The sequence below is a fragment of the Epinephelus moara genome, chromosome 18, assembly GCF_006386435.1.
Source record: "Epinephelus moara isolate mb chromosome 18, YSFRI_EMoa_1.0, whole genome shotgun sequence".
NCBI lineage: Eukaryota > Metazoa > Chordata > Actinopteri > Perciformes > Serranidae > Epinephelus > Epinephelus moara.
In genome coordinates this window covers 15,886,389-15,897,884 of record NC_065523.1, presented here as the reverse complement: position 1 = coordinate 15,897,884, position 11,496 = coordinate 15,886,389, and the positions used below count along the sequence as shown (strand labels likewise).

At 45.1% G+C, this 11,496-nt stretch overlaps 1 protein-coding gene across 1 annotated transcript in view; it reads left to right on the top strand.

The window, feature by feature from the left end:
* Positions 1–1,081: 1,081 nt before the first annotated feature.
* Positions 1,082–11,496, top strand: part of vat1 (vesicle amine transport 1) — a 36,771-nt gene continuing 26,356 nt past the window's right edge. The window contains exons 1-2 of the mRNA XM_050068654.1: positions 1,082–1,730; positions 8,135–8,342. Of these exons, the coding sequence (XP_049924611.1) occupies positions 1,323–1,730; positions 8,135–8,342 (616 nt within the window). The 5' untranslated portion in view covers positions 1,082–1,322. The remainder of the gene's footprint in view (positions 1,731–8,134; positions 8,343–11,496) is intronic.

Here is an 11,496-nt window from a genome sequence, read left to right as displayed (position 1 = left end):
GAAGAACAGACAATCTGCCTTGTAACATTTTGCCCATGTCAAAGCGGCAGATCAATAATGCCTGCATCCTACATCATTAAGCCCCTGTGGGATATTGATCGGGACACTGCCGACTTTGGCCCCAGAAGTGCTGAGTGGTACTTTACGGCCACAAGGTGTCTCACCACTCCTCTTGTGGTCACATCTCTCTGAATGGACACTGGGCTGGTCCTCAGCTCTACAGGCACAGAGCTGGAAAATGTGAGCAGACTCTGGTTTGTGACAAATATAAGACACACTGCATCTGTAATCACAAAAGTTTAGCAATATATTTTTATCACAAATAATATAATGCTCTTCATGAGAGGCCCTGTCCCATGTGTACTAGCTTTAGATGGAGAGGTCATCCCGCCCTCTGGCTCCCTGCACAGAAGCTGAAGAGCACAAAGCAGGTTATATCGTTTAATCAAAACCTGGCGTGACCTCAACACAAACTCATATTTTTCTGAGCTGCCTGCTCAGGGAAGTTATAACAATGAGCCATACGCAGCCCCAAAGTTCCTGCAGATCTTAGGCAGCATAAACAGACACTTCCTCTGGCTCCTACGGTTCTAGCAACACACACCTCACTGTTGAACAGGCAGAAATGATCACATTTGCTCAAAGAAATATCAGTTTATTAATTGTGTCTGCTGTTTGATCACATCTGAAGGACAGAGGCACTGTCATCTGAAGATATGTCACAGTCAGACCAAAAAAAAAGATAAATCAACATCCAGTGTTAGAGCTTATAGTGTCTCTCAATGATTAAACTCTTATTTGGCACGCTGCCTTCTGCTCTCATGATATATCAGCATTTTAATTTCTGTGCAGACTTGCAGTAAACACATTTTGAAGAGAGCTTTTCTAGGGTTGGCTTCACTCTATTTGCCTTTTAGCCATAATGGACATTTTTGCAAATCACCCTTCTGCTTGATGCAATATAGGCTTATCTTATAGCCCTACCCAGACAGACCAAGCCCACCCAATCACAGACGCCAATTCCTTGGGTTTCATCAGCTCTCCGTGTTTTCCAGCCTGCCTCTGTCTCGTCCCACTCACACTCTCTGTCAGAGCTCGGCGTTGACAGCCACTGGCCACTGATCAGCCCACTTTGTCGGGGTTTGTGTCTCCATGCAAGACTGCTGAGAAAGAAGCTCTGACTCTCGCATATTCTTTTATTCTCAAGTCAAGCAAACGCAACAAAACAACAAGCCCGTCCACGGCACCAAAAGCACCAGAAGTGGAAGAAAAGCCTTCAAGTCGTTTTCTAGACTCATTACTGTCTCACAGCTCCCTGCACGATGTCTGGAGAGGACGCACCTGCCGAGCAGCAAAACGCCGTGGACCAGAAGCAGGAGACCAAACCCGCCGAGGAGCCCAAAGCCGAGGCACCCAAGACGGAGCCTGCACCCGCCGCCGCCGCCGAGGCAACCACCGAGAAGGTCCCCGAGGAGGAGACGTTCTCCTACCGCGCGCTGGTGCTCACCGGCTATGGGGGCTATGATAAAGTGAAGCTGCAGGTGAAGAAGGGCAAGCCGGCGCTCAAGGCTGGCGAGGTCCTGGTGCGGGTCAAGGCTTGCGGGCTGAACTTCGCAGACCTGATGGCTCGGCAGGGGCTGTACGACCGGCTGCCGTCCCCGCCGGTCACCCCGGGAATGGAGTGCTCTGGGGTGGTGGAGGCTGTGGGGGAAGAAGTGACGGACAGAAAAGTAAGCACACATGGCTCTCAGCTTTGTCCTGTCACTTTCAGTCTCATTTTACAGTGAATGTTTTATTGTTTAAGTGATGAATATTTGCCTGGCTTCGTTTTTGGTGCTACATCTGGATATGGGCGTGTCAGGCTGTGCTTGCTGCTCAGGCAGTGCTGGTGCTGTGCAGTTTCATGACTTAATGAATTTAATGCCTTTATAGCCTATTGGGTCAGATAATTCACACAATAATAGGTTGATAATAAATATTGATCTGTAGTTTATGTTTGAGCTGCAATCGCTGCCCATCCATTAATTCACTCGTGCGTAAAGAGACAGCTGTTGTTATCTCAAAGTGGAACGCAATAAAGCCTGTGTGTGTGTTCATGTTGTATTGTATGTGTGCAGAAGAAGCCCAAAGTGTGTTAATGACACGAGTAGAGTACAATGAAGCCAGCAGCAGGCGTCGCCCCTCTTGTCTCCCCGCTTTTCCAAAATTGCGCTGAACGGTGCGCACTTAGATTGAGCAACTCCAAGTCCCAAATAGTCGCTGAGATGGAGATGGATTCTTTGTTCTTATGCAACATGAGTGTTGAAAGTCTAAAGTCGTAATAGACACATGCAAATCCGCGGGATGCTTTCCGCCCTTGCTGCACCTACGCTGTATGTACTGCGCTTTGATGTGTGCCAAGGCGCGGAAAGCTGCGTCAAGTCAGCAAGAGATAGCGGCAGTGAGACCGGAAATTAGACTGCAGTGCCTTCAAAATTAAAGCCTCGAACAATTGCCTGAGTGTTTCCTTTATATTTTAATGATGTTAAAGGAAGTGAAAATGAAAATATGTGCTACATATCGAAATGAAGAAGGAGTAATGAGTATGTTAAATGTTTGTCCTACAGGACGTGCAGCATTTGGTCATATATAGTGCACATGTAAGTTATTGATCTGCAGTGTCTCATCCTGCTGAGGCCTTTATGGCTCCAAATGTAACTGTAAAAATGACGTTTTGGGTGAAGACACGATAGAAAAGGCCACCTCAGCTTAAACTCGCTACTCCTACTTTGCATGTAAGATGTTAATTAATAAGATACTTTATTGTGAAAGCGATCGCCACACGCCACAGTCATTAATATGGCTGACTTGACACCGGTGGCGGAGACCGGAGTCACCGACGCCTTTTGTTACCGGGAGCGGCGGTGGCGCACAGACTCACCGAGCGGAAAGGGCGAGGCGCGACGCAACAGACAGCGTGGTGTGAGGAATAGGATCACTCGCCCTCTTTGTCAACACAGAGCCTATCGCCTCTGTTGTGTTCAGAAAATATTTACAGCCATAAATACATCGATCAAAGCTCAAACCCGCTCTCGACAATGAAGCCAAGTCAATTAAACACTCATAATAAAAAACAGATTTTCTTTAATGCTCAGCCACAAGGAATGAAGTGGTGACAGCAAGAGCGTTATTTGTCGCTTTCTAACATTGCTTGATGAGTCACACGGGCCTATATGTCTGTCTCCTGGCTGCATGGCATCACCACGGTAACGCCTTTGTAAGGCAATTAAACTACAAAGCCAAAATTTTACACATGAGCTAATGATGACTCACGCCACTTATTGTAAGAGCACCACATTTCCTCACATCAGTCACTTAATATCTATAGATAACGCCAGGCTGATCAACAGAGGGATGCAAATGCAGAATCAGTGCATCTGGCTGGGAGTGGCACATATGCCAAGTCCTTATTGATGTGGAATCTGTGCAGAGTAATAGGAATATGATTGGTGACAGGTCAGCCAGCAGCAAGCAGACATCATAGAAGGTTGAGACACTTGTGTTTTTAAATAACTTCTTTCCACATTGTCAGTAATGTAGATTGGATTTAAAGGTCACGCACTACACACACACGCACACACACATACACACACACATGCACGAACACCCGGCTTGTCATCAAGGCCTCACACTCCCACATCCCCTTCCAGCCCTTCGCTTATAGAATTAAGAGCCAATCTTCCTAATGGATGGAGATCTCTGAGATCTGTTGGCAGCCGACTCAGAGGGAATGTGCTGACCCTCGTGGCACAGAATTTTTTGGGAGGCTCATCACTCACTGCAGCTCTCTCTGTCTCTGCTTCCCCTCTCACACACACACACACACACACACACAAAGACACGGTATGGGCGTGTCTGATAGTTTGCTACACATACTAAGCTATGCACACATGTATGCAATTTAATTAGATAGTGCAACATAAACATCAGTGGCTAAGTGAAGTCTGATTGATTTTTATTTTATCTTTCCGACATTTACATTTACATCTAAGGGCATGCTTTCTTACACAGATAGAAGTAATATTAACTTTTTGTAATATGAGATAAACATGTTTGTATGTGTCAAATTTACTCAGGTATAGAAACCATTCAAACACTTATCCCCAGTTAGACACTGAAGGGTTGACAAAGGCAGCACTTGCACCATTGTTGCCCTCCAGTTCCCCTGTCTTTGTCTTGTTTATTGTATTGCCGCTTCTGCCTCTTGTGTCTTTATATTACCCACTGCATGCCTCCCATTATATTTCAATAACCTCTGCAAAACAAGCATCCCTTGAGGGAGGACGAAGTTGAATGAAGTAATACTACAGTGCCCTCACCCGAAATGACCTAAGAGGGAGTGCGGGGAAAAGTTTAACAGTGAGTAAGCGAGGCAAGAGGGGAAATATCACAAATCACACCGAAGCTCCCCTGACACCAAACATCAGCACTTTTTTTCTCTGGCCCCCTTCTTTTTTTTTTTTTTTCTTTTTTTTTACATTTTTTATTCTCTCCCTCAGTGAGTTTTGGTCGGATCTGACCCATATGTTCTCAATTACCTCCCTCTGGCCCACATTGTCAGTCTGGTATTTCCTCCATCCCTCCTTCCCTCCCTCTAACTATCTCTCCTTCTTTCGTATAATCTCTTGATTCTTCCTCCGTCGAACGTGCTGTCAGTGAATCCCTCTATCACGTTGTCCTCCCTCTGCATTACTGTCCTCTCTCCTTCTCTCCTTTCGGGACATATAAACACCTTCCTCTTTCATCCTACATGTCATTTTCACCATGATGACAACATTAAGAGCTTTCTCTCATACTGAACATGGCCTGTTGACAGTCAAGCTGCTGGGTTGAAAAATAAAAAATGAGGTGTCTGTGTTCTGTCTTTTTCCCCTCACGCTTGTCCACTTTCTAAATTTATTAAAAAAGTGCATCAAGGCTTCTAATATTTCCTGAGCTGCAAAAACAAGTTGAAGAATAATGCTATTTTGTTAGCATGACATGCTCATTTGCATATTCAGTGGTGCAGCCAAGTGCAAAAAGCAGCATGTAGACCCTCCTGTCTCAGACTTTGCTGTATGCGAGCAGGGCGTGGCCTTTATCTGAACATCACACAAACCGTGTTAGAGCGCAATAACACCTACGCTCACACCGGGGAGATATTATGTTTCCTTTTAATTACATTTTCAGGAGCCGTGCAGGCCGTGTGGGTGTTAGATTTAACCTTCATCTTTTGCCTCAATCTGACTCAGGAGTACTGTATCAGAAATTTTGTTCACGTTCGTGTTTCTCTTTTTTCTTTCATAATTTTTTTGCTGAGATCATCAAAGCTCAAAGCCACAGAGCAGCTGACTTGGAGGCCCGCATACCCCAAAATTGAATCACCATCTGATTAGGTCCATTCAAATACAGTTAACTGGAAGTGTCTTTGTTCAGCGCGCCCGCACTCCTGACCCCAACTGTGACTATATTTGATGCAGTGGCATGAAAGCTGAGAAAGGAAATGCGTGTGTGTGTGTGTGTGTGTGTGTGTGTGTGTGTGTGTGTGTGCGTGTGTGCTTGTGTGTCACACTGTGAAGATGTTGTAACAGAACTGTCACAAGGCTTCGTTCGCTTTGGCCTTGAGTGTTCCTACCCCGATTCTGTGACTGACAGTAACTCACATGCTTTACGTGGGCGCAGAAGAATAGCTGCAGTTGCATTTGAATGCAATGTGTGAGTCATATTTGTGTGTGTTTCCTGTAAAAGCCTGAACTCCCCCGTCTATCGATTTGTGCCACACTGTACCCCCAATTAAACCCGCGAGGTTGATGAGTTCAAAGACTCAAAAAGGGGATAAAAAAACCCTGAGATGGAGATGCAAGTGAGCGAGTCAGCACAAATAACAAAGGGGAGGAAAGAGTAGTAGCCCACGGTGAAAAAGTGAAAGTAGAGTTTGAAAATAAACCAAATGACTCGGCCTCAGACAGAAAAGATGCGGGTATGAAAAGAGAAAGAGAGAGGGAGATCTCTCTAATTGGAGTGGATAGACAGCGAGGCGCATGGCTCCCTCCAGACCATTAGAGAGGCCCGGGTGGAGAGGGTTTGTTCCCAGGAGGAGAGAGCTTGTCTTATGCTCAGCCATGGGGAAGAATCTGGCAGGGACTCTGATGAGTGGAGGGAAGCCAGGGGAGAAGATGGGCCCCATTGTCCTGTCTCGCTGATGAGGAAGAGGGGATACGGGACACTCCTTCGCAAGAGAAAAGAAAGAGGGTGGTGAAGACGGAATGAGATGGTGAAGGATGAAGAAATGGGGGGGGGGGGGGGTGAAGTGTCAACGAAGGCGGCAAGACGGAGACACAGGCAGGACGAGACAAGGGACTGGACAAGGGGAAGGAAGATGTTCTAAAGTTGTAAGAGGAAAAGGAGTCAGGAAGTGAAAGAGAAAGAAGGGAAGAGAAAAAGTGAGGAGAATGGAAACGGGGCGGGAGGCAGAGCTGTGTCGAGAGGGCTGAATAAGGAGGAAGAAAACAGGAAGAGAGTTATAATGCTGCAGTCGTCTCTGTTTCCTGTGTCCCTCGAGCGGGCTCTCCTGATTGGTTCGCGAGGGCGCCGGGGGGGGTAAGTTTACATCGTGGCTCGTCCTTCTGGAAAGAGACGGTTGTGAGTCGAAGGTTCCTGCTTTGATAAGGACAGTCTGGAGACAGAAAATGACACGATGGTGATTGTGGCGTGCATCACGTCTGCGGCTTCCTCGCTGTCAGGATAACGGTTCTGGAAGATAAAAATTGCTTGATACTCACATAATGAACAATTCATACTTTGGCACCAATCCTGAAGCATCTAGCATGTTAGACAATAAGAAAAAGTAGAACGTTTTCCTTTTTTATTTTTATTCCTCTGTCACTTCATCATTTCTCAGTCAATAAACGTACTCTTACTCTGCTGTGGTTGATCGCTTTCCTTGTTTGCTCTCACTTTTTAAGAGCAAAACATTTTGAGGTTTGGTGGACGAGGTGGCTGTGTGTTTGCATGTCTGTCATTGTTGTAAACCACACTCGTACTATTCCTGCTGCACAGCTCGCATCATTCCCACTGTACCAAAGTAACAGTTAGGCCCCAGAACATTGTCAGATAAACTCTGTTAACTATTTTCTTAGCAGTCTTGTGGTGTTCAGAGTTGGTAGCGTCAGGGGGTACGCAAGTACCTCTGGTTGGGAATCAGCCCAGTCGCTAAAATAAAATGTTGGCATTGTATCTTTCTCCAAACCAGAAATATGTTACTTTTGCACGTTGCTTGTATCATATTAATGTTTCCAAATGGTGGTGAATGGGGATGATGAATGGTGCCTGCCAAGCTGCAGACCGCTGTTTAAGACCAACAATCAACAAAACCGGGCACTCCGAAAAAATATATGTGGGTAGGCCACCATGTAGGTGGGGCCATACCTGTGTTGTATGTTTTAAAAGCCGTGACGAAGACCTGCAGTGGTCGAAACATGATGGCTCTTTTAATGATTGAGCCACTACAATAAAGGCTCTTTAATATTTCCTTCCTCGCCTTTCTATATTTTTTCCGAGTACCTGGATTGCCTTCCTGTCGATCCTGTTGTTTCCCGTTCTCCACAAGCATTCGACATAAGATTTTGATCTGCGTTTGTATATACACAGAGCAACCAGTCGTCTCTCTTTTTCTAATCAACAAAACTGGTTGGAATTTAGTGAGTCTTTGTTGTGTTTTCCCAGCGGCTTTTAAGGCTCTAAACACGAGTGTTTGTAGTGACCATCATTGTTTTTCCAGCAGGGGTAGTGGCACAATAAGCATTTATTTTTTATTGAGACATCCTGATTTCCTAATGTTATTTTAAGCCAAAACAAGATCTTTTCCTAACCATAACCAAGTGGGTTTTTGCCTAAACCTAACCACACATCAACCACAGCACTGTTGAAATGTAAAATTTCAATGTTGCTTCATAATAATGTGCAAATGTAACGTATCCTTGGTGACTGGGTTGTGGGAGTCACTGCATTAGGGTTAGGCTGCATTGTTTTCGGTAACTGTAAACCGGTAGAGACAGAGAGCCCTTTGCTTTGCCTTGTTCTCATCCTGTGTCTCTTCCTGCACATTCTGTTCCAGGTCGGCGATAAGGTGATGGTGCTGAACCGCTTTGGGCTGTGGCAGGAGGTGGCAGTGGTGCCGGCAAACCACACCTTCCTCATCCCAGAGGGCATGAGCTTCGAGGAGGCAGCCGCCCTCCCTGTGAACTACATCACGGCCTATATGATGCTGTTTGACTTCGGCAACCTGCGGCCCAACCAGAGCGTCCTCGTTCATGCTGCTGCAGGTAATAAGGAGAAGGATACACAGCATACATGCACGCAGCACACACAAAAGCGCTTTTAATTAGTGTCAATCTTAGACTGGGAATGGATGCATCAATCTGCATGAAAGGGTTATTAATTTAAATGAGGGTTGAATTCATTATAAATTGATCAATAATTCATTCACAAACTAAAGCAAACATTGTCTTAGCGTTTCCTGTAGTATCTATGAATAACTCTTGATTTATGTTGTAATCCTTCAACTGAAAACCACATTTAATCATTTTCATCTCAGTACGTGTCAGCGTAGAAACAGACACAAATAAATTCAGTATTTTACCACCAGCCTTTGGAGTAAATCTCCAGAGAACCATTTTGAAATCCTCAGCAGAAGCCGAACACAAAGATGCAAAGCTTGTGTTATGACATTAAGGAAACGCCCTTGAATGTTTACTGTACCACCAGACTTCTTCCTTCTCAGCACCTCCTGTTTATGCATTTCTTTTCTATATGAATTATGGCTGCTGGAGAAGGTCCCGCTGTTCATAAGTATGAGATATGGCTCAGAGTTTTGCACTCTTTAGGACTGCACTTAACACCGGAGCACCTGCCACCTGGACTGTGAGGATAGAGTTCAGAATGAGTGGGTGGGAGAAAGATGGGGATTGAGGGAGTAAAAGCACCTGTTTCGGGGCGTGATGCACCAAGCCAGATAGCATTTGATTTTGCTGTGTTTACACAATCAGGCCAGCTGGAGAGAATGGGGAGTGCATTAGCCAAAAAAAATGTGTTCTTTACCCGTTTCTCTCTCGCTATCTGCTGGTGTACAGCTCTCAACTCTGGTTCCCACTCTGTCTGTGCAGAGGGAGTCAGAAAGGGATCCCTCGGCATTTGGGACAGTGAGTGGGCGTAGATGGCTAAGAGAAGTAAGCACATAACGAAACCTGAGCCTGTTTTCTCTCTGTGAGACAAAAAAAATGACTGTGGGAGACTGCCAGCCCAGGTGGACATATCCCTCGGTATTAACACAATCGCTCTGAAATGGAATGAATTCATAAGATTGTCATTAAAACGTGCAGTTTCCCCAGAGCTGAACGCTGACAGCTAACAGACTCATAGTTGTGGGATCGGTGGTTACAGAGGAATCCCAAATGTTTGCGTTTTCCATTTCATCCGGCTGATGTCACTCACCCCCGTGAACACATATCTTGCCAGAGTTTTCTGTGCAGAGTATGTTTGCTATAGGAGGAATGCTTTGGAAGTGTGGTGTAAGACGCTTCTCCCCGCTGGTTTGGTCGAGGCGGCGTCTCTGGTTTCTCAGGGCAGGCTGCCAGTCTTGGCTCACCAGCTGTCCGGACATCAGGATTGTAAAAGCACATTACTGAGGCTATGACAAAAACATTTGCTTAACAGTCTGCTTCACTGCACTCTGTCATTCTTTGCATGTGTAAATCATTATCATCACGCTGTATGCTCCGCTCCATTGAGACTTTAAGGCCGTCTTGTGAACATGATAGTAGTACCCTATGTGGAAAAGGTGTTAGCAGTGTGAGAGACATGTATATCCCTCTCTTAACACTGCCTCCCTGTGTTGTGGGGCTGCATGGCTCACATGGTACTGGAAGCTGAGTGTGGGTGGGGGGTCCCACCCCTGAGGCTGTCAAAAATTGTTCCTGATATTCTCTGATTAGAGAGATCAAAGGTATCTGCTGTGACAGGGCCAGAGGGAGAGACTGTGATTGTGTCTGTGCCTATCTGTCTGTCTTCTCAGATCTGATATTTTTTAATATTATGAAGGAAATTGCAGACGGGTGGCATATATTCCTCACAAAATGTATTCCAATGCCGGAACTGGTTGTTCTAGCAATATTGTAACACAGTATGGTATTGCTAAAAATATTAATTAGTCTATTATTTGATCAAGAGAAAACTAATCTCCAAGAATTTCGATAACAAATTAACCACTCAAGTCATTTATCAAGCAAAGAAGATTATCTGCTTTCTCTTTTGTATCATTTTGCTAGAAAGCAATTTAAACACGTCACTTTGGGCCCTGGGAAAATTCCAGGGAATCTAATTTGAGGGTGTGGTTCCCTTTTTGGCTTATCTTTTTAGTTAAAATAGGAGACAGGTGAATGAAGTAAAGATAATTGTTTAATACAGATTACAGGTGTAAAGAGTAACAGATAATGTGGTGATTAAGATTTGATAGAAAGACTTTGGCGTTTAGACTCTACAGGGAGATTTTGTAATTGAGGGATGTCTGCCCTGAGCAGCAGCAAGATCAAGTCCCATGTGGACGCCAGACACTGGTGATGGTGGGTGGTGACTCTGCAGAGACATTTAAACTGATGAGGCTGATGAAGCTGATGAATCTGCGAAGACTAGGCGGGATGGTGATGAAGTGGGGGGTGCGCACAACTGCAGCATGAACATACTAAAGGCAGACAGAGAATCATGTTTAAAAAGACAGTAGCAAGATGATAGGCTAACAATGACAGTGTGTCGCTGGGCTATTGATTAAATGCAATTGAACGGCTGATGTCTCAATTGACAGCCCCAGACAATGGCAGCATGAAACTGTTAGTGAGCATGCATGCAAGGAGAGGAAGGCAGATGGTATAGGAAATGAATTACAGGTCTAAGCATGCAAAAGTATAGTCCTCCGTGCTGAACCTTTTTGGTTCCTGGTAGAAACTTTTACAATGGTTCCACACTAAATCCTTTGGTACCCCTTTTCCACCAACATGGAACCAGTTCTGCAAATTGGTTCAGAAGCTGAAAAGTTGGTTCTCAGCTGAAACCAAAAAAGATAGCAGGTATTCCTTGACCTGAAGTGTGAACTATGACAGCATCAATAGACATGTCATATTCAACAGGTTGGAAAGAGAGGATGGAAAAGGCAATGATAGAGAAGTCAAGTGAGAAATGTTAATAGTTGGCCCATGGTTGTTTTTTGGGGTTAAACCAAATTTCTGTAATAACAGAACTTAAGTTTGCAGGTCATCAGTGTAATCCACAATTGTGCTTCTGCCAACATCTGTTGCACATTGTGCAACGCCCTCTGTTGATAACACATCTTTGATCACGATGCTCTCGGGCAAAACTGGGGGAAACACAGCCTAGTTCGCTAGATGGCACCAAGGTTCCAAGAATCCTGATCAGAACCGGTTCAAG